Source organism: Globicephala melas, chromosome 11, assembly GCF_963455315.2.
Source record: "Globicephala melas chromosome 11, mGloMel1.2, whole genome shotgun sequence".
NCBI lineage: Eukaryota > Metazoa > Chordata > Mammalia > Artiodactyla > Delphinidae > Globicephala > Globicephala melas.
In genome coordinates, this window is record NC_083324.2 from 47,736,138 (window position 1) to 47,754,433 (window position 18,296).

Here is an 18,296-nt window from a genome sequence, read left to right on the forward strand (position 1 = left end):
GGGGGTTCAGGCTTCACTCACGGTCCATTTGTAGGGGTCCCAGTTGTGGAACCATCCAGTGAAGGTGGGAGGCTCGTGGCCCTGCTTGACCAGCATGATAGGCGTGGCCAGGCTCCTCCCTGCTGGGTGTGTCTTCAGGTACTCCCGGCCCCAGGCCACGGCCTCCTGCTTCCACTCGCTCGCAGCTGCCCCCAGCCACAGGAAAATCTGGGCCACAGAGGGGGCCTGGCCTTGGGCGGGTGGAGCTGACCACTTCCCTCCCAGCCCTGCCCATCAGGTGGTCTCAGAACCCGATGCACACATCCCAGCCAACCAGACCCACCCAGCAGGCTGGCTGCACCCCCACACACCCGTAAATGTGCCAGGAAGTCTCAGGCATGCATGTGTGCAGTCAATCCACACATATTTACTGAGCACCGACTGTGTGCCAGGTAATGTTCTAGGCACGGGGGACTCAACCGTGAGAAAGAAAGAGACAAAATCCCTGCTCTTGTAGAGCTTTCATTTTGCTGGGGGAGACACAAAAATAAGTAAAATATGTAGTATATCAGATGGAGAAAAATAAAGCAGGGAAAGAAGAGAAGTGGGGTGGTGGTGGGGTGGATACTGTCATTTTAAATTAGAGTCAGGGAGAGCCTTACTGAGAAGATGACACTGGAGTCAAGCTCTGAGGGAGGTGGGGGAGCAAGTCACATGTATGTCTGGGGGGAAAGTGTTCTGAGCAGAGGAAACAACCAGTACAAAGGCCCTGAGCACGCTGGCATGTTCAGGGAGCGGCCAGGAAGCCATGGTGGCTGGAGCAGAGTGAGCAAGGGGGAGAGTCGGGGCCACCTGTCACAGGGCTGGGGGAGGGGCTTTGGCTGCGCTCTGAGTGGGATGCGAGCCCAAAGGCCTCCTTGCCACAGTCACACAGAGTCCCAGGCACAGTGATGCAGATACACACACACGACCACAGACACAACTGTCCACCACCACTCAGCCAGACGGCAAATCACAGCCATACACTGTCACCCTTACTCATGCATAGTTGCATCTAAGCACAGTTACGATGGATCACACAGCCTGAAAACACAAGTAGCCTGAAACACCATCACATCCAGCCACACAGAAACATGATTACACAGTCATACGAATTCAGTCACTCACGCACTCACACCTGCAGCCAGTTACATTGTCTCTCTCTCACAGTGTCACCAGTTATAGATAGTCTGGTCACTTATAGCCAGTTCCTTGACCACACAGCCATTACACACAGCTGCACACACACAGGCAAATTCAGGCACACAGACAGACAAATGACAATGAAAACACAACCAGACAAAATTTATGGGATGCAGCCAAAGCAGTCCTAAGAGGGAAGTTCATAGCAATACAGGCCTTCCTCAAAAAAACAAGAAAAATCTCAAAATAAGCAACCTAACCTACCATCTAAAAGGATTAGAAAAAGAACAAACAAAACCTAAAGTCAGCAGAAGGAAGGAAATAATAAAGACCAGAGAGGAAATAAATAAACTAGCGATCAAATGCAGTCACACAGAGGCATCACGCACATGCGTGCACACACACACGCACACACACACACGGTCACTTTATGGCCACCCACTCAGCACTGACATGTCAGCCATGGGCACTCAGTTGCCCTTATAAGGCACACGGAGTTACACCCAACTACACAACCGGTCACGACCACACATGAGTCCCAGACACACAGCCACAGTCTCCCCCAGGCTCCCTGGGTCACAGAGTCGTCCCTGGTGTCTTATCCACAGTCACACAATTGCCCAGTCACTCAGTGTTACAGTGTCGTAGATAGTCACGCACTCACCCGCAGCCTTATATGCAGTCACGTGGCCAGAAACACAAAGTCACACACACTCACACCCAGTTATGCAGGTGCAGACACCCCCCATTCACAACCCAGCCAGGCACCCAGGCTGCCGTACCTCCTCCCAGGTGTCCAGTAACATGACGTCATACTTGTCCAGGTCCTCTTGGCTAAAGAACACCACTTCCGTGAGGACCAGGGGGCCCATCTGGATGGAGCACTCAAACAGTCGTGGCTGGAAGTCGGACACATCTTCGGGGAGCCTGGCCAGCATGGCACAAGGCCATGAGGGGCGCAGAGAGAGCTGGGCTTCTGACCAGCCTGGGCCAAGACAGCCCCCAGCACAGCACCCCTCTACCGCCCCCCAGGGGCCGGGACACAATGCCTCCTGGAGCAGGAGGCACCTGCTCCCCTCTAAGTTCCACCCATCCCAGGATCCACTCCCAAACGCCTGCCCTTCTCTGGGCCTCCGTGTCCTCGTGTCAGTGGGGAAAGCAGGTTAGGTAGTCTGTCTTCCCACAGGCAGCCGGGGTGCAAGCTGCCCCATGAATTTCTCGGGGAAGGAGCACGGGGAAGGAGGGGGTGGCTGGCTGAGTGCGGAGGGAGGGCCGAGCTGACGCCCTGCCGCCCTGGGAGGGAGGAGCTGCTGGCCCCCGGCCTCAGGCCCAAGGTGGGAGGACGGAAGCCAGGCTGAGAGAGGGCGACAGCAGCACTTAGGAGCTCAGGAGACTTGGGGGGAGCACAGCGCATAGCTGGGCCGCACAGACATAAAGAGCGGTAGGTTCTCCGCTCCCAGTTCCCTTTGAAGCCTCACTCTGCCCTTCCTTCCCATACACACCCTTATCCATTTACGCACCCCACACACACTATTCTTGCACACTCCACACATGCTGTTTACCCATATGTCATATTACACCGGGGACACCACCCGTGAGGATTGTGGGGTGGGGGAATGCACTTTGCCCTCTGGCCCTCTGCCGATAGGACAGTCCAGTACGGGGACCGTGCAGGGAGCACATTCGGCCAGCAGAGGGCGCGACCACCCTGCTGTCCCCGGCACCTTCGTGCTCCAAGTTAGGGAGGAGGGAAGGGTGGGCTGTGCTCCTAGGAGCCCCTGGGCTGGGGAACCACGAGTTCTCAGCTCCAGTCTGGCCTCTCCACCTCCCTGTGTGACCCTTAATCAGTCACCCACCCCCTTGGGCCTCAGTTCCCTCCTCTGGGTCAGGAGAGCACCCTCCTCCCAGCCTTGTCACCTCTTGCTGCTGGGGTAGGGTGCCTGGCCCCCCAGGGCCTCCCAGAAGTGGGGAGGCTCCTGACCCTCCAGCACCATTTCTTTGTCCTTCCTGGAGATGACGGTGACCACTGTCCGTGCCATCTCACGCTGGTCACCGCTGCAGCCCTGGCAGGCAAAGAGCTGGGTCACGCCCTGCACAGGGAGGGGCCTTCACCTCCTGCGCCACATCCCCTGCTAACAGGAGCCTGTGCGAAGCCGCGCCTGAGTCACAGGAGCCCTGGGCTCGTGGCGGGGCACACGTGACAAAGTGTCTCCCTTCCTCCCCCTCCTCCCTCTGTCTCCTCAGCTGATCAAGGTCACAGGGACCTGAACCCTCTCCAGGTCCAGAGCACAGGATGGGGACCTCCAGGCTTGGAGATCATTCACGGTTTATGCTGAAGATCAGAGAAAACCCTGGCAATCTGAACTAGGCCTCCTTTTCCCAAAAGACTTGGGAAGGGACGTGGTCCCGGCACAAGGCAGGAAGGAGGGCAGGCAGCCTGGGCCTGGCCTGGCTCTGACCCATGGATGCCCAGGTCCACCCATAACTTCCCCCAGGTCCCAGAAGGGACACTGTGGCCTCTCCCCCACCTCCCTCTGGCCTGAGGCTGGACTTGAAGTCAGCCTCCGCTGCGGAGTAGACCCTTCCCTGGCCTGGCACCGCTGCCCCAGGAGTAAGTCTAGTGGTCATTGCTGGGGTACCTTCCCAAACCAGAGGTAGCAGAGGCCGGCTGTGGCCAGCAGGAAGATATCGTTGGAGTTGAGGGCTGAGGCCCGGGCTGGCACCTCCAGGGTCCAGGTGTTGTAGCTGTCGGTGCCTCGTACGTGGAAGAGCCTTGTGGCGGACTCTGGCTGCCCCTTCCCGTTGTGCCCAGCGCTCCCCTACGAGAGGGCTGGGCCTCAGGCTGCGGCAAGGGCTCTTGGGGCCGCCTCCCTCTCCCAGTGGGGGCCAAACTGCCTCGGCACCCAGGGCCCCCTCTCTTGAAGCCAGCTCTGTTTTCTACCCTCTGAGTGTGGAGTGTGAGGATGCCATCGGTCTAGAATAGGGAACCAGGCCCTTTCTAAACAGACCCCTCACCCCATCTCCGAGGGGTCAGAGCATGGATCCCGCAGGCCTTGAAGAGGGAAAGTGGGGAGCAGCTTTGCCTGTGTGTGACCCCAGGTAAGGCCCCAGCTCCCTTTCAGTTCCGCTTCCGCACTTGTGCGCCTGTTCTGTGGCTGCCTCTGGGGATGGGGGAAGAAACTCAGGCAGGGGTCGCCCTTGGAGCTCCTGGGCCTTGGACAAGCACCAGGAAGCCAAGGGGCTACCGCTGGGCCCCTGGCCTGCAGAGAAGGTGCTTAGCACATGCGTGTAAGGGCCATGGGTGGAGAGACTGCGGCCACAGCAGCAAGGCGGGCCCTACCTGGAAGATCACCAGCTGGCCCTGGAAGATGGCGAGGAAGTGAGGGGGCTCGCTGCCCATGGTCACGTGCTCCTGCACCAGCGCTCCGTGGTACTGGAGGTCCAGCTCCTCGGCGTTGCCCTTCAGGGCCTTGATCTCGTGTGCGGTGGCCTGGAGGCCCTGCGGGCAGGGGTGGTGAGGGCCTGGCACGGCTCCCAGACCCCACTCTCAGCTCCTGAGCTCTGGGGCTTGAGGGTGCCCGCCACCCTGCTCAGGCCGGCGCACCTGCCACAGGTACAGGATGTACTGGTCGAGGCCCATCTTCTGGTACGTGTAGAGGACAAGGTAGCAGTTGCCTGCGCACAACTGTCCGTGATGCATGGGGTCCACGGGCTGCCTGCGTGAGCCCTGGATGTACCACACCTGGGGAACAGGGGCCCAACAGGCAGGGCTGGTGCCTCCACCTGAACTAGCCCACCCACCGTGTGTCCAGCCAGGAAGCTCTCTGCAGCGGGGGGCACGCCTCATCTGTGCAGACAAGGCCTCCCCCTGAGCTCTGTGCCCACCCTACACTCTGTGCTTCCCCCAGGGACCCCTGGGACCCACACCTGTGCCAGCCTGTTCTCAGCCAGGACTCTGAGTTGGTGTGTGGTGCCTGGGACAAACAAGCGGTGAGCACTCCAGAGGCTGCCCAGGCTGCCACGTGCCACCCCAGCCTGACCTCACCAGCCACAGCCCTGCACAGCTGCTCTCTGCTCAGGCCAGGGCAGCAGAAGCTGGGCAGAAGCAAGGCCTTGGGGCTCTTGGAAAAATTTCCTTTTTTTCAAGTGTCACTTAAAAAAAGCAAACCCTGTTCAAAGACTGAAAAGGAAACACTTAGTCACACTTAATGTGATATCCTGTTCCTGTGGGTAGCCGAGCATGGGCCCCGGAGCCAGGCAAACCCTGGTTGAATCCCGGTCACCCACAGCGGCAGTGAGACCTTTCTGAGCTTCAGTTTTTCCCACCTGTGAAGTGGGGGTAACAGCGCTCACCTCGACATGGCAAGAAACAACATCTGGGCATCCCGTGGCCACACAGAGCCTGACAGCAGTCTCTGGAAAAGACCAGAGCACCGGGAATCCTGCTTCTGCAGAAGAGGCTGACTGCAACCACTCGCCTCCAGGAGCAGCACTCACCTGGCAGCCAGGATTCCTGGCTCGGGGCCCCCTCTGGCTGCCTGTCCCCGAGCCTGCTGTGGGGGGGGGGGGGGCGGGGGACGTCCCCTCCCTGGCTTTGTGCTTGGGCCTGGGCTGCAGACCCCTCCTTCCTTCCTCCCTTGCCCTTCTCTCCGCTTTCCTGTTTCTCCTTCTCTCTCTCACTGGTTGCCCCTCTGTCTTTCCCTGGGTACCCCATCTCTCCCTGACCCCCTTTCTCCTCTCCCTGTGCCCTCACCCCTCCCTGCTCTGCATCCCATCCTCTCCTCCCTCTATTCGGTCTCCTCCGCCCTCTCTCATTCTCAGTCTCCTCTTCTTTGTCTCTCCCTGTCCCCTCAACCTGTCATCCTCTCTCCCTCCTCCCCCTCCACCCCGTCTTCTCCTATCTCAGTCTCTCCCCACTCACTGCCACTGTCCATCCATAGTAGGGCAAATGTCAGAGGGCACCTTGGAGAAACAGTACTTTCTCAGACCTCGGCCTACCTTGAGAACTAGTGCGCCTCACACAGGCCCAGCTGTCCTGTTCCCATGCGCTCTCAGCACCCGCACACCAGCCTCGGGGCCAGGTGGGACCACAGCTTTAGCCCCATTTTACATATAAAAAACTAAGCCCTGAAGGAATTAAGGGCCCTGCCTGGGGGTGACCCAATTAGTCAAGATACAACCCTGCCCTGTACAGAGCCTGGAAGGAGCCCCCAACCCCTGCCATCTCCCAGAACATTGGTCTGAGACCAGACGGGTGGCTGACAGGGTGTGACTTTGTGTTGGGCGTGTGGGGCTGTGATCATGTGTGATGCAGAGTTTGTATGCTTACATGTTTTCAATTGTTTGAATAAGTGCAATCACAAGGTATGAGTATGTGTGTCTATAATATGTATGTGTCATACGTATGACAAAAGGGCACAATTAATTGTCCGAATGTTACTGTTCTGGGTGCCATGAGTGTTACCGAGCAAGTGGCCGTGGCTGCGTGGGACTGTACACGTGATGCATATGAGCTGGCAGGGCGGAGGGTGCGTGTATACGTACACATGCCCCGTGTGTCCCTGATTGTGTGTAGATGTGCACCTGGACGTACCTGGGTCACTTTAGCAGCCATAAGGTTCACCTGAAGACAAAGCCTACACCTGTGCGCCCATCTTCCCCCAGCCAAGTCAGTGCCCCTCACCTCCACCTTCCCAGAGCCGTCGTCCACCATCCTGAGCTGGGCCGCCAGCTCAGGATGGCTGTGCAGCTTGCCCACGTCCAGTTTCACCTGAAGTAATTTACCTGAGGGTGGGACAGAGGGTGTCACTGGCGATGTCTGCCCTGTCCCAGACTTCGCCTCGCTCAGCCAATCACGCAAGAAGCTCCCTCCGGCCACGCCCCCTCAACCTTCCCGTGGAGATTCTGGGCCCCGCTCAGGCCCCGCCCCTCCAGCCCCGCCCCGCCCATCGTTCAGGAAGCCTCGGCTCGGCGCTCCGCTCCGCCGTCCGGCCACGCCCCCTCACCCATTCCGCGGAGGTGCTTGTTCTTGCGCTGCTCCCCAGACCACGATCGGAAGAGCTGCTTGAACGCGGCCGACTCGGCGCCTTCGTCCACCACCTCCACATTGGTGTAGCTCGGGTAGCCCTTGGCCTGGATGAATCCCTGGGCGGGGGGGCTCTGTCAAGCGTGTGGCCCAAGGCCCCACTGCTGCGCTCCACCCACAGGACCTGCCGCTCACGCTTCGGCGCCAGCCAGTGCACTGAGCAGTGTTAATTAACTGAGCTCATGACTGGCTTAAGGAGCTGGCTCCGGCACTACCGACTTCTCTGAAGTCCCTGAGGACAGGCAGGGTCCCGTTAGTCCGGGCCTCGGGAAGGGCCAGCTATGACCACCCGTCAGACCCCAGGCAGAGCCCTGCCTCCCCTCCTGGAAAAGGAGGGAGCACCCAGTGCTTGGAGAATCCTCAGACCTCAAGGCGGGTCCCCCACATCCCCCTTTTACACATGGTTTCTTGGAAGCTATCTGGTCCTCCCCCGTCAGGGCCCCCAAGGCAGGCCACAGCCCGCGGTACCCCAGAGGGGCCCTGTGTTCCCCCTCGGACCGTTGGGCAGAGCTGTGTCTCCGCCCTCAGACAGGGCGGTGGGTGTTCAGGCTTAGACCCCAGGGCAGGGTTATGTCCTCCTCCATCCGACAGGGCTCCCAGGGCAGGATGTATCCCCCTCCTGGCCCCAGGGCAGGATTACCTCTCTCTTTAGACCCCAGGACATGGATGTCTCCCAGCTTAGGTTGCAGGGTAAGGCGGTTTCCTCCCTACCCAGGAACCAGGGCAGCTCTATGTCCCTCTAAGCCAGGGCCCCATAGCCTCACCAGAGCCCTGCTGAAGGCAGCCTTTTTCTCCTGTAGGCTAGTCATGCGTCCCTGCCACACGTAGATCTTGAAACCACCCTGGTCCAGGATGTAGCAGTCCTGGGAGCCAAAGTGGGGCTGGTCAGTAGGTGGTCCAGACGGGGTTGGGCTTGTAGAGTGGGTGGGGAGATGGACGGGATGGCTGGGGCCAGGCTTGCCTCACCTCCTTCTGCAGTAGGTCTTGGGCCAGAGGGCAGGTCGACAACTCCTGGATCACCACATCCTTGCCCTTCTCGTAGACACTAGGGGACAGGCATCCAGATGTGGGCAGCTCAGCTCCTCCCGGGCCTGGCTGCACTCCAGCTACCACTGCCCCTCGCACCTCCAGAGGCAGAAGGCTTGGGGGCTGGGGGCCCAGGTTGAGGTCTTCACTGCAGCCTTGCTGTGAAGACTTAGGCAGCTCCCTGGCCCTCTCAGGGTCTCAGTTGCCCTGTCTGTACAATGCGTTCTCAGAAAGGCAGCCACGCAAGAGCACAGGCTGGGCCTAAGGTCCCACATGGCCTGCACCAGAAACCCATGAATCTTTTCTAGAGGGCTTCCTAGAGACACCGTGTTATTGCGGTAATGCCGGACATGCACGCCTGGGCTATTCCACCCACCCTGCCCACTCCCAAGGTCTGCTCACTGGTAGAGGCGGACGTTGGCCTTTTGCAGTTGGTCAGTACTCTTGCTGGGCATGGCGGTGTGCAGGTTGCCCACTCTGCAGCCCAGCACAGCTTCCATGATCTGCATGAGGTCAGTGGCTTCAGCCTCATCATCCACCACACCAATCTGTGCACGGCCACCACGCTCCCTGTCCTGGAGGCTGCGGGTCAGGGCCAGGCCCTGCGGGACAGGACCTGGCAGTCAGAGCATCCCCAGAATGCCCCCCATCACCTCTCAGACAGTCCAGCCCAGAATCCTCCTGTCACTGCTCAGCTCCCAGAGGCTGGGGGCCAGGGGAGGTATCCCCTTATCCTGGCATCCAGGGGTACCACCAGTTCAGGATCTGGACTCAGTTTGTAGGTGCTTCTCAGCTTCTTAGGCGAGAGAGAAGCCCACGTCTTGGGGTACCTGGAGGATGGGCACCTGGAGGACCACCCCTCTCCCCGAGCACTGCACCCCTTAGTTCCCGGGGCAGACACTGACCCGCGCCTTCTCAGCAGTGCTGGTTTTGGGCCCATTCCACTGGATCATCATCTTGCCCAGGTCTAGCAGGAAGATGTCACTCTTATTAAAGCTGTGCCAGGAGAGCTCCACCTGCCAGAGCCAGGCGTCAGGGAGGGAGACAGTGTGTCATACCACCCGCACCCAGGTGGAGGGGCACTGCAGCCTGTCCTTGCCCACGTGTGCATAGCTCAGGTGTGTCACTTATGTGCATGAAGCTGCGTGCAACTGGGTGTATGTGTGAGTGTGACACCACTCTGATGGTGTGCAGGCACGCATCCATGTAAGCATGTGAGACCTTGAGCGTCACTGTGGATGTGGCTGGGTGCATCTCTGGGCATGTGTAAATGTAGGTTATGCTGCATTTCACAGGGTGTCCGTGACCGAGTCTGACACTTCTCACTCAGTGCAAGTCTACAGCAGTACATGCGTACACAGACACATGGATGCAAGTGGGGCGCAAGTACCAGTTTATCCACATGTGTAGATGTGTGTGTAGGTGAACATCAAATGTGAAGAAGTGTATGAGCTCCTGGCTGACAGTGCATGTGTACCTGTGTGGGGGACAGTGTGTTATCTGTGGAAAAGGGAAAGTATCATCCCAATGCTTTGGAGAGTAAAAGTGGGAGCTCTGAATAATTATGCCAGGCTAACAGGCAAAACCTGGGGCTGCCTGGTGGCGCTGCATGACCGGGGATGTATGATCACTAAATCTGTGGGTGACACTGTGTGAGCCTGGGTGGGATTGTCTGTGAGTCACAGAGCTGCCACATACCATGCAGACAGTAACGTACACAACTCAGTGTCACCATTCACATCGCAGGCGTCAAACTCCTGACTGTTCATTACACTGATGGCAGCAAACCGTCTTGTTCTCACAAGATCAGTAATTTTCCATCAATATCCTGACAGATGGAAGTAAGGGGTGCTCAGGTCTAATTTGCACAAGGGCACTCTATGGACCGAGTGGCATTAGGGCTAACCGTGGAGACACTGGGTGTGCCTATGGGTGACAATTATGACGTGTATGAGAATGTGGGGCTGTGCACCTCCCTAAATCATGCTACTTCCCATTGTGCTGCTTAGCAGAGCCATCCAGGTGCATCATCTTGTCTGCCTCACCTCCCTAGTTCTCAGTGTGTCCATGGGACAGATGAGGAAACAGAGGGTCAAAGGAGCTGTGGGATGGGTGGGGCTGGAAGCCTGGCTCTGCCTTCTCTCTCCTCATCAGGATGGGCCATCGGGGAATGCTGACCTCCCACGTTCCCCCCAATGTCCCCACCGCCCTCCACACTTCCCTACACTTCAGGACACGCAGTCCAGCTGAGTCCATGGTCAGGTGGCATCCCTGGCAGCTCTCACCTCGCTGGCTGACATGTGCTTCCCCGCTCTGATGTGCAGCAGTCGCTGGATGTTGTACAGGTTGGTCTCCACGTGCTTGAGGGCAGAGGCCAGGCCTCCCTTCCGGTAGCTGAGGAGAGCATGGGGTCCCATGTGAGACCATATGCTGCCATGCGCAGGGGTGAGTGCAGATGTGCGCGCCTGCATGCACGCATGCGGGGACACGTGTGCCTGTTTAATACGTGTGTGCAAGTAGATATGAACACGTGTGTACAAGCATATGGGGGCAGTAATGTGCATGTGTTTATCCATGTGTAGATACGTGGACACATGAATGTGTATATACATGTATGCATGTGGGGAATAACGTGTATCTGTTTATCTGTGTGCGTACAGATGTGCGTGCATGGAATTCACGCAACCGCGTATATGTGTGTAGGTGGACATGAATACTCACCAATGTATGTGGGTGTCCATCTGCAGGTGGACATACATGGGGTGGCGTGTTTTCTGCATGCGCATGTATACATGTGTGCGTGCATTTATGTATATACTATTTACATGTATCAGGTTCAACAGAAATGATCGAATACTGGCAATTTCCTATGGTTCGACCTAATATATTGTAATTGTTAATTAAATAAATATTTGAAGCAATTTACAGCAAAAGACATATTTCTATTGGGCATAGTAACAGAAAAGCAAACTGAAGAACAGCACTGGGATCCACTCCTGGGTATACACCCAAGAGAAATGAGAAACATATGTCCACACAAAAACTTGTATACAATACTGGATGGTGAGTAAACTTACTGCAGTAATCATCTCACAATATATGTAAGTCAAACCATTATGCTGTACACCTTAAACTTATACAGTGCTGTGTGTCAGTTATATCTCAATAAAACTGGGGGGAAAAACTACCCAAAACTTGTATACAAATGTTAACAACAGTATTACCCATAACAGCTAAAAAGTGGAAACAACCCAAATGTCCATTAAGTGATGAATACATAAATAAAATGTGGTATATCCATCAATGGTGTTGTATAATTCTATTTAAGTAAAATGTCCAGAAGAGGGAAATCTATACAGACTGGGGCAAGGGAGTATTGGGGGAAATGGGGAGTGATGCTAAAGGGTACGGGGCTTCTTCTGGGGGTGTTGAAAACGTTCTAAAATTACGGCGATGGATCCCACAAGTCTGTGAATACACTAAAAAATCACTGAATTGTATGCTTTAAACGGGTGGGTTGTATGGTATGATTTGTATGTCAATAAGTTGTTACCCGCCCCCCTCAAAAAAACCACCCCACACACTATGATGAGGGAGACAGTTGCCCCAGGCCGCCAGCCACCCCACGGCTCCTGTCCCTCCCAGCCCCCTGCCCGCCTCACTCACATGATTCCAGGGCGGAAGTAGCTGCGAAAGCAGGCGGATTCGTGGCCCTGCGCCTCGCGGTGCTGAACGGTGGCGCCACCCAGCGCCTCCTGCAGGTGCTGCACGAAGGAGCCCGCCGTACCCTGCGCCTCCACACCCGCCTCCTTCCCGACCCAGTAGTGCAGGTCTTTGGGTGCCCCCGACGTGGCCTTCAGGCTCTGGGGGACCTAGGGCCCAGGTGTTTGCGTCCGTGTGTGTGGTGAGGGGCTGAGGTCCCAGGAGTGGGGTGGGGCCCGAGGGCTGAGGCGGAGAGGGGAGATCGAGGTGGAGGATGTACGAAGGGCTGTGGGGAGACTGGTCAGGTGCTTCCACCGACAGGAGACGGAGACCGGCGAGGGAAGGGTGAAGAGGCCTCAAAGGCAGCAGCCTCCGTATGGGATGCGATTCTTGGGCTCCCAGCCTGCCTTTTCCCAGGGCGGGGCTTAGTCTGCACCATGGAACCCCCAAAGGGCCAGCCACCCCACCCCCCACCCCCCTGAAGTGCTCACGTGCAGGACGATATAGCAGTGCTCCTCAAAGAAGTTCCCATAAGCCCGCTCGGGGACCGGCACCATCTTCAGGTTCTGGGAGAGGAGGGTACCTAGTGACAACTTGGGAGACCCTGTTCCCCCCAGCCATGACCCTTTGGCATAGGGGGAGGGAGCTCTGAGTGGGGGGCGGGAGAAGACTGGTCTCAGAGACCAGCACACTGTCTTTATCACCAGCTCTTCTGTCTGGTCGTGCAGCTCACCTCAGTGATCCATATGTGGAGGTCCCTGTGGCTCTGGATGGCTGGGAGGCCCCTGTTGGTGTCCATCTTAGATCAGGAAAGAGTGAGGGAGGGAACAGTAGCCAGAGTCCTCAGGCCCTGGCCGCCTGTACTCTGGGCTCTAAGCAAGAGCTCTCCCCACGCACAGCTCTCCAAAGACCCTTCATCATAGCCTGTGCCTCTCATGAGGAGGGCTGCGTAAACAAAAGGGCCAGCACACCAGGACACCAGGGTACTGCAGACGTCGGCACAGAGGCTTTGCAAACAGGGACCTGCCTTGTCGTCTGTGCTTGTGTACTTGAAACAGGGCTGAGCTCTGTGGACAATGATAGGCTTTGAGTCTATGGACAACCTCTGCAAACAGACAGGGCGTTTGAAACAGGCTATGCATACAGACACAGGATCTGCAGCCAGGGACAGTCACTGTAGACAGTGATAGGCTTACAGCCAGGCGAGGGCTCTGCTAGTCACAACAGGTGCTGTAGGCAGGGACAGACTCTGCAAACAGGGGCAGGCTCTTGAAGTGAGACAGAATCCTGTAGACAAGACAGGCTCTGCACACAAGGCAAATAGGCGTAGGTCTTTCAGACAGTTAGGAGATAACCATGCAAAGAGACACAGCACCTGCAGAGAAAAGGGACAGCTTCCTCAGACCCAGGAAGGGGATGCAACAGGCACAGGTTCTCCTGACAAAGATGAGTTCTGTTGACAGGGACCACCTTTGTAAGGATGACCTACGTGAAGAGACACAGACTGGACCCAGGGAAATTCAGACAAGCTGGGCAAACAGGTAAAGTTTATGAACACTGAGAAAGGCTCTACAGACAGTCCCGGGTTCTGCAGGTGTGGAGGGGTTTTGCAGAATTGGGAAAGGCTTTGCAAATGTGGATGGGGACAAACCCTTAAGACAGGGACTCTTTGCAGAAGAGACAGGCTCTGCAGATATGAACAGGCACGTAGATAGGCAAGGCTCTGCAAAGAGACACAGCATCACCAGTAAGAGAAGTGCTTGCCAGACAGAGGCAGGCTCTGAAACAGGCAAAAGCTCTCTAGGCATGGTCAGGCTCTGCATGCAGGGACAGCCTTGGGAAACAGCCTCAAATCCTGCAAACAAGGAGATCAGAACAGCCTGGGCAAGCAATCGTGAGCTCTGCAGAGCAATCCGGGCTCTGCAAAAAGACACAGGCTCTGCAGACAAAGCCTGTATAGACAGAGACTTGGCAGATTGGGGTAGGTTTTGTAAGCCCACACAGGCTCTGCAAACAGACAGCCTCTGTTAACAGTGACAGTGTCTTCAGAGAGGGCAGGATGTGCTGAAAGGAGCCGGCCGGGAAATCAGCTCCATGTTCCAGCACAGATGCCCCAGACATGGGCAAGATCTTAAAACGGGGCTGGGTTCTGTAGAGAGCCCAGGTTCGGCAAACAGGGACAGGCTTTAGAAAAGGATGAGTTCTAGAGAGAGATAAAGGCTCCATGAATAGGGACAGGTTCTGTTAACAAGTACCCATGGAATTAGGAGTAGACTGTGCAGACAGGCATGGGCTCTGCGAACAGGGATGTGCTCTGTCGAAAGACAGGGGTGCTCCCAGACACAGTGACCCATGGCAGGTGAGAAACTCTTCGTAGGAGTAGAGCCTGCAAGCAGACAAGAATTTCTATCCAGGAAGTTGAGACAAGCTGTGCAAATAGGCAAAGACCCTGAAAAATGTCACAGACTGTACAAATAGGGCTCAGGTTCTGCAGACAGAATAGGCTCTGAAATAGGAAAAGACTCTATGAATAGGGACAGAGTCTAGAGACAGAGATACTCCCTGCAGAGGAAACAGGTTCTGCTGACAGGGCCAGGAACTGTAAACAGACAATGCTTTATAGACAGGGACGGTGTCTTTAGGCAGAAAGAGATGTCCCAGCCAAGGCCGCGGGACAAGCTCCAGAGACAGGGATAGGCTTGCGTTCAGGGCCGCTTCTGCAATAAAAGCATATCTTATCCATGAGAAAGAGGGACAGACTGTTTAAAAAGACCCAGGTTCTGAAAAAAGACACTCTCAAAACAGGCTCAGGACAGAAAGAAGCTCTGCAGATCAGACACATGTTCTGCAAACCCAGGACAGACTCTGCACACACGGACTGTCTCTGAAGATGACAGACTCTGCAGCAAGTGACAGGCTTAGCTGACATGAGCAGTTTGCATAGATCAGACCAAAACATTCTCAAATTCTTGAAACACAGCTGAACGCTTAATACACACAGACTGCAAACAGCCACTGGCTCTGCAAACAGCAACTTTGCCGTGCTCTGTGGTTCTGAGTGTGCACAGGAGAGAGAAGCGTGGAATGAGAGGGATCTGGGGAAGAAAGGGGCTCTGGATTTTGTTTCATGTCGGCAGGTGACTCTCAACGACCCCGGGCTTCCCTGCATCCCTCCTTCAGAAACCTCTGCATGAGGTTTGGTCATTCCTTCATCCGTGGAAATTCTTTCGACGTGTAAACTAAATCCTGCCAGCTGCAACTTTTCCTTCTTGCTGCTGCTTTGCCCAATAGACCCAGAAGTCCCTTCTTTCTGAATTTCTCACTCCTATTGGCCCTGGTGTGGTGTTCACTCCTCTCCCCTCCCCTCTCCACTCCACTCTAGCCGTGCTATATCAGCGGGAGGAACAACCTTGACCCTGCATGATCAGGGGAAATGAAGTGGGAGGGGAGATACAGATTTACAGAATCAGAGGCAGAGCGTGACAGGTGGCACCGAGTGGCCCAGCTTCCTTACGTCTTTGTCCAGGCTGGGCCCAGGCCCTGGTGAGCTCACAGTGGGAAACACCCAGCCCTCTCAAAGAGGGCCAAGATGGCCGTGGATGTGGGGTGGAAGAGGGAGCTGCCCAGAACAGGGAGGGCAGAGGGGGTTCCTGCCGGGGCTAGAGCCGCCCCCGAACCCGTACTGGAGACCCTGTGTGCTGACGGCCTGGCCTCCCTCACTAGAGCATTGGATTCCGGGGCCAGGGGCTTGTCCTCCCGGTTTACTGCCGGCTCCTGCTGCCTGACACCTGGCAGGTTCTCAGCCCATGACTGCAGGAGTGAAAGCGGACAGAGAAGGGAGTCACCACGTGCTCTAACTGCACCCAGAACTGCTGTCGCAGTGATGGCCTGTTGCTGTGACAGTGACATGAGTGACAGGCAGACACGGTGACCATGTAACGGTGGTCTCAATTAACAGGAAACACGTGGTGACATCAAGTGACAGGGGTAGTGACATTCGGCGGTGACGGGCAGAAGCAGTGATTAGTGACAACCACCAGGGCACAGGCAGGCAGTGACCAGAGGTACAGACTAGGAGCTGTAACTGTGAAATAGCGACAGAGTGACAGGAAGATTGGTTGGCTCAGCACAGGGGTCACCAGGGCTCCCTGTGGGGCAGGGAAGTCAGACTGCGGCCAGGAAGTTGGGACTGGGCTGGTTGCACGGGGTGGGGACAGCATCATCCCCAGGGAGCTTGGAGGGGGCCCGCATATCCAGTGCCAGCCTGCAGAGCCAAACTCTCAGGCTCCCAGGGCCTGAGGCCTCATCCCATGTAACCTGTCTTCCAACTGGATTCTGGGGGGATGGAGAAGGGATGCTCAAAGGGTGGGGGCCCTATCTCCCCAGCACCCTCTTCTTTCCTCCAGGCAGTCCCTTTTCCCTCAGGAGGCCCCTGCCCTCCCCAGAGTGCCCCTTCTGACCCACCAGGCTTTCCCACCCGAGGGTGTCCCCTCTTCCCCTTCCATCATCCACCCGGAGTGGGGACCCTCTACCAGGTATCCTCTCCTCCTACTGGAAGCTCCCTTCTCTTCCCTGGGGGCTCACTCCCTCCAGCCATGGCCCCCTTCCTCTCCCAGATGTCCAATTCCTCCTCTGACGTGCCCTTCTGTCCCGGTGCCCCCTCCTTTTCTGGGTGCCCTTTTCCTCCTCCCATGCATCCTCCCTCTCCCCAGTGCCCCCTTCTCTCCTGACTGCCCCTCCACCCTTTCTGTGCTCCCTTCCTCCTCCAGATGCCCCCTTCTTTCCCCTGGAGCTGCCCTCTCACACCCCTTTCCTTCCCCAATGCACTCTCTCTCCCCTGGCCTCCTTTTCCCTTCCCCGGGTTCTCCTCCCACCCAGGGGCCCCTTTCTCTCCCTCGGAGCCCCCTCCTTCCACACCCCCCGCCCCGCCCTCTACCCAGAGCCTCCTCCCTCCTCTGGTGCCCCTTTTTCTCCCCTAGGTGTGTAACTTCCGCCTCCTGAGGATCCTGCGAAGGGGCGGACCCTGAGGTCACTTTGCCCGACTTCCAGGAAGGGGGCGGGGGGCACTGCCTGCTGGAGTGGGAGGGAGGGACAGGGCCCCGGCCCCAGGTGTATGGACTCTGGGAGACAGACACGCCCCCCACCCCACAGAAAATCTGACACTTTCCTGCCCCTGAGGATTGCTCTGGTCGCAGCCTCCCTGCCTCCACCAGTGTCCTCACCTGCTGGGCTGCTCGCTGCCTTCCCAGTTCTGCCGGCCCCTCGGCAGCCCCGAGCCCAGTGACCCGACGTGGTACACCCCATTTGGGGCGGCCCTCCCCACCCTGGCCCCCCAGTCTCCTCCCTGCCCGGCCTACCTGCTGGAAACTGCTCGTTCCTTCACCCTGCCTGTGGGCAGTGCTGGGCCTGGCTCGGGGCCAGGCTCTGCCCATTGCCCTCCCCAACACTGTAACTGAATCCCTGTTCCCGCCCAGCAGGACACGCCCCAGCACTTGTCGGGCTGGGGCATTCACACTTAGTCAATCAGTTAGTCAGTCAACAAATATTAACCCAGCTCTCTGAGAGCCAACCTCTTCCCCTGGCTGGACTGCCAGGCCTCACCTCCAGGGTACCAGTGGCCAGAGAGAGCGGGGGATGGAGGCCTGGGCTGCACCAAGATGTGGGGTGTGGAATCCACTGTGATTTCCCTTCTGAGAGTCCCTGATCCCCGACCTCCAGAAGGCCAGGCCACCCCAGCAAACCTTAGGAGGAAGCAGTGCCAAGGCTGGTTCGGGGGGGTCGGCAGTCTGGCTCTGCGAGACCCAGGTCACTTCAGAAGGTGGGGGAAGGTGGCCAGGGCTCCCTCCTGCATCTCTGCTGCCCTCCCCACCCCAATTCGGGCTCGCTGCCCAGCACAGCCCTCCCCAGGGAGCCCTGATACCCATCGTGGGAGAGGCCAGTCCAGCCCTTGCAGGGAACACGCCGCTTCCACGCCTAGGCTGCCCCCTCCTTTCCTTCCTGATTGTGGGGTGGGGGAAGAGCTGGAAAACAGAGCCTTCCAGAACCTCCAGGGGCACGGCCATCCTTAACTTAGACCACAGGCCTCAGTCCCAGCCACGGTGCAGGCGGTGTGGATGCCCCTTCCAGTGTGGGAACACTGCTAAAAGCTGCCACTGGGGGCTACCCTGGTGGCGCCGTGGTTAAGAATCCGTCTGCAATGCAGGGGACACGGGTTAGATCCCTGGTCCGGGAAGATCCTACATGCCGCAGAGCAACTAAGCCCGTGCGCCACGACTACTGAAGCCCACGCACCTAGAGCCCGTGCTCTGCAACAAGAGAAGTC

General features: G+C 57.3%; 1 protein-coding gene across 8 annotated transcripts in view; it reads right to left on the bottom strand.

The window, feature by feature from the left end:
• The window catches only part of VILL (villin like), a 29,533-nt gene that overhangs the window by 8,729 nt on the left and 2,508 nt on the right, over positions 1-18,296 (bottom strand). For 5 of the 8 annotated variants that reach the window (XM_060307310.1, XM_060307314.1, XM_060307312.1 and 2 more), the window contains exons 1-16: positions 12,708-13,016; positions 12,466-12,540; positions 11,939-12,144; positions 10,558-10,666; positions 9,178-9,288; positions 8,675-8,874; positions 8,213-8,291; positions 8,011-8,109; positions 7,167-7,305; positions 6,845-6,945; positions 4,766-4,903; positions 4,502-4,660; positions 3,801-3,980; positions 3,079-3,224; positions 1,944-2,088; positions 22-207 (exon numbers count right to left, since the gene is read on the bottom strand). In XM_060307310.1, the coding sequence (XP_060163293.1) occupies positions 22-207; positions 1,944-2,088; positions 3,079-3,224; positions 3,801-3,980; positions 4,502-4,660; positions 4,766-4,903; positions 6,845-6,945; positions 7,167-7,305; positions 8,011-8,109; positions 8,213-8,291; positions 8,675-8,874; positions 9,178-9,288; positions 10,558-10,666; positions 11,939-12,144; positions 12,466-12,540; positions 12,708-12,773 (2,139 nt within the window). In that variant the 5' untranslated portion in view covers positions 12,774-13,016. Of the gene's footprint in view, positions 1-21; positions 208-1,943; positions 2,089-3,078; positions 3,225-3,800; positions 3,981-4,501; positions 4,661-4,765; positions 4,904-6,844; positions 6,946-7,166; positions 7,306-8,010; positions 8,110-8,212; positions 8,292-8,674; positions 8,875-9,177; positions 9,289-10,557; positions 10,667-11,938; positions 12,145-12,465; positions 12,541-12,707; positions 13,017-18,296 lie in introns of those variants that run through there. The other 3 variants (XM_060307311.1, XM_060307313.1, XM_060307316.1) reach the window with 3 other exon arrangements.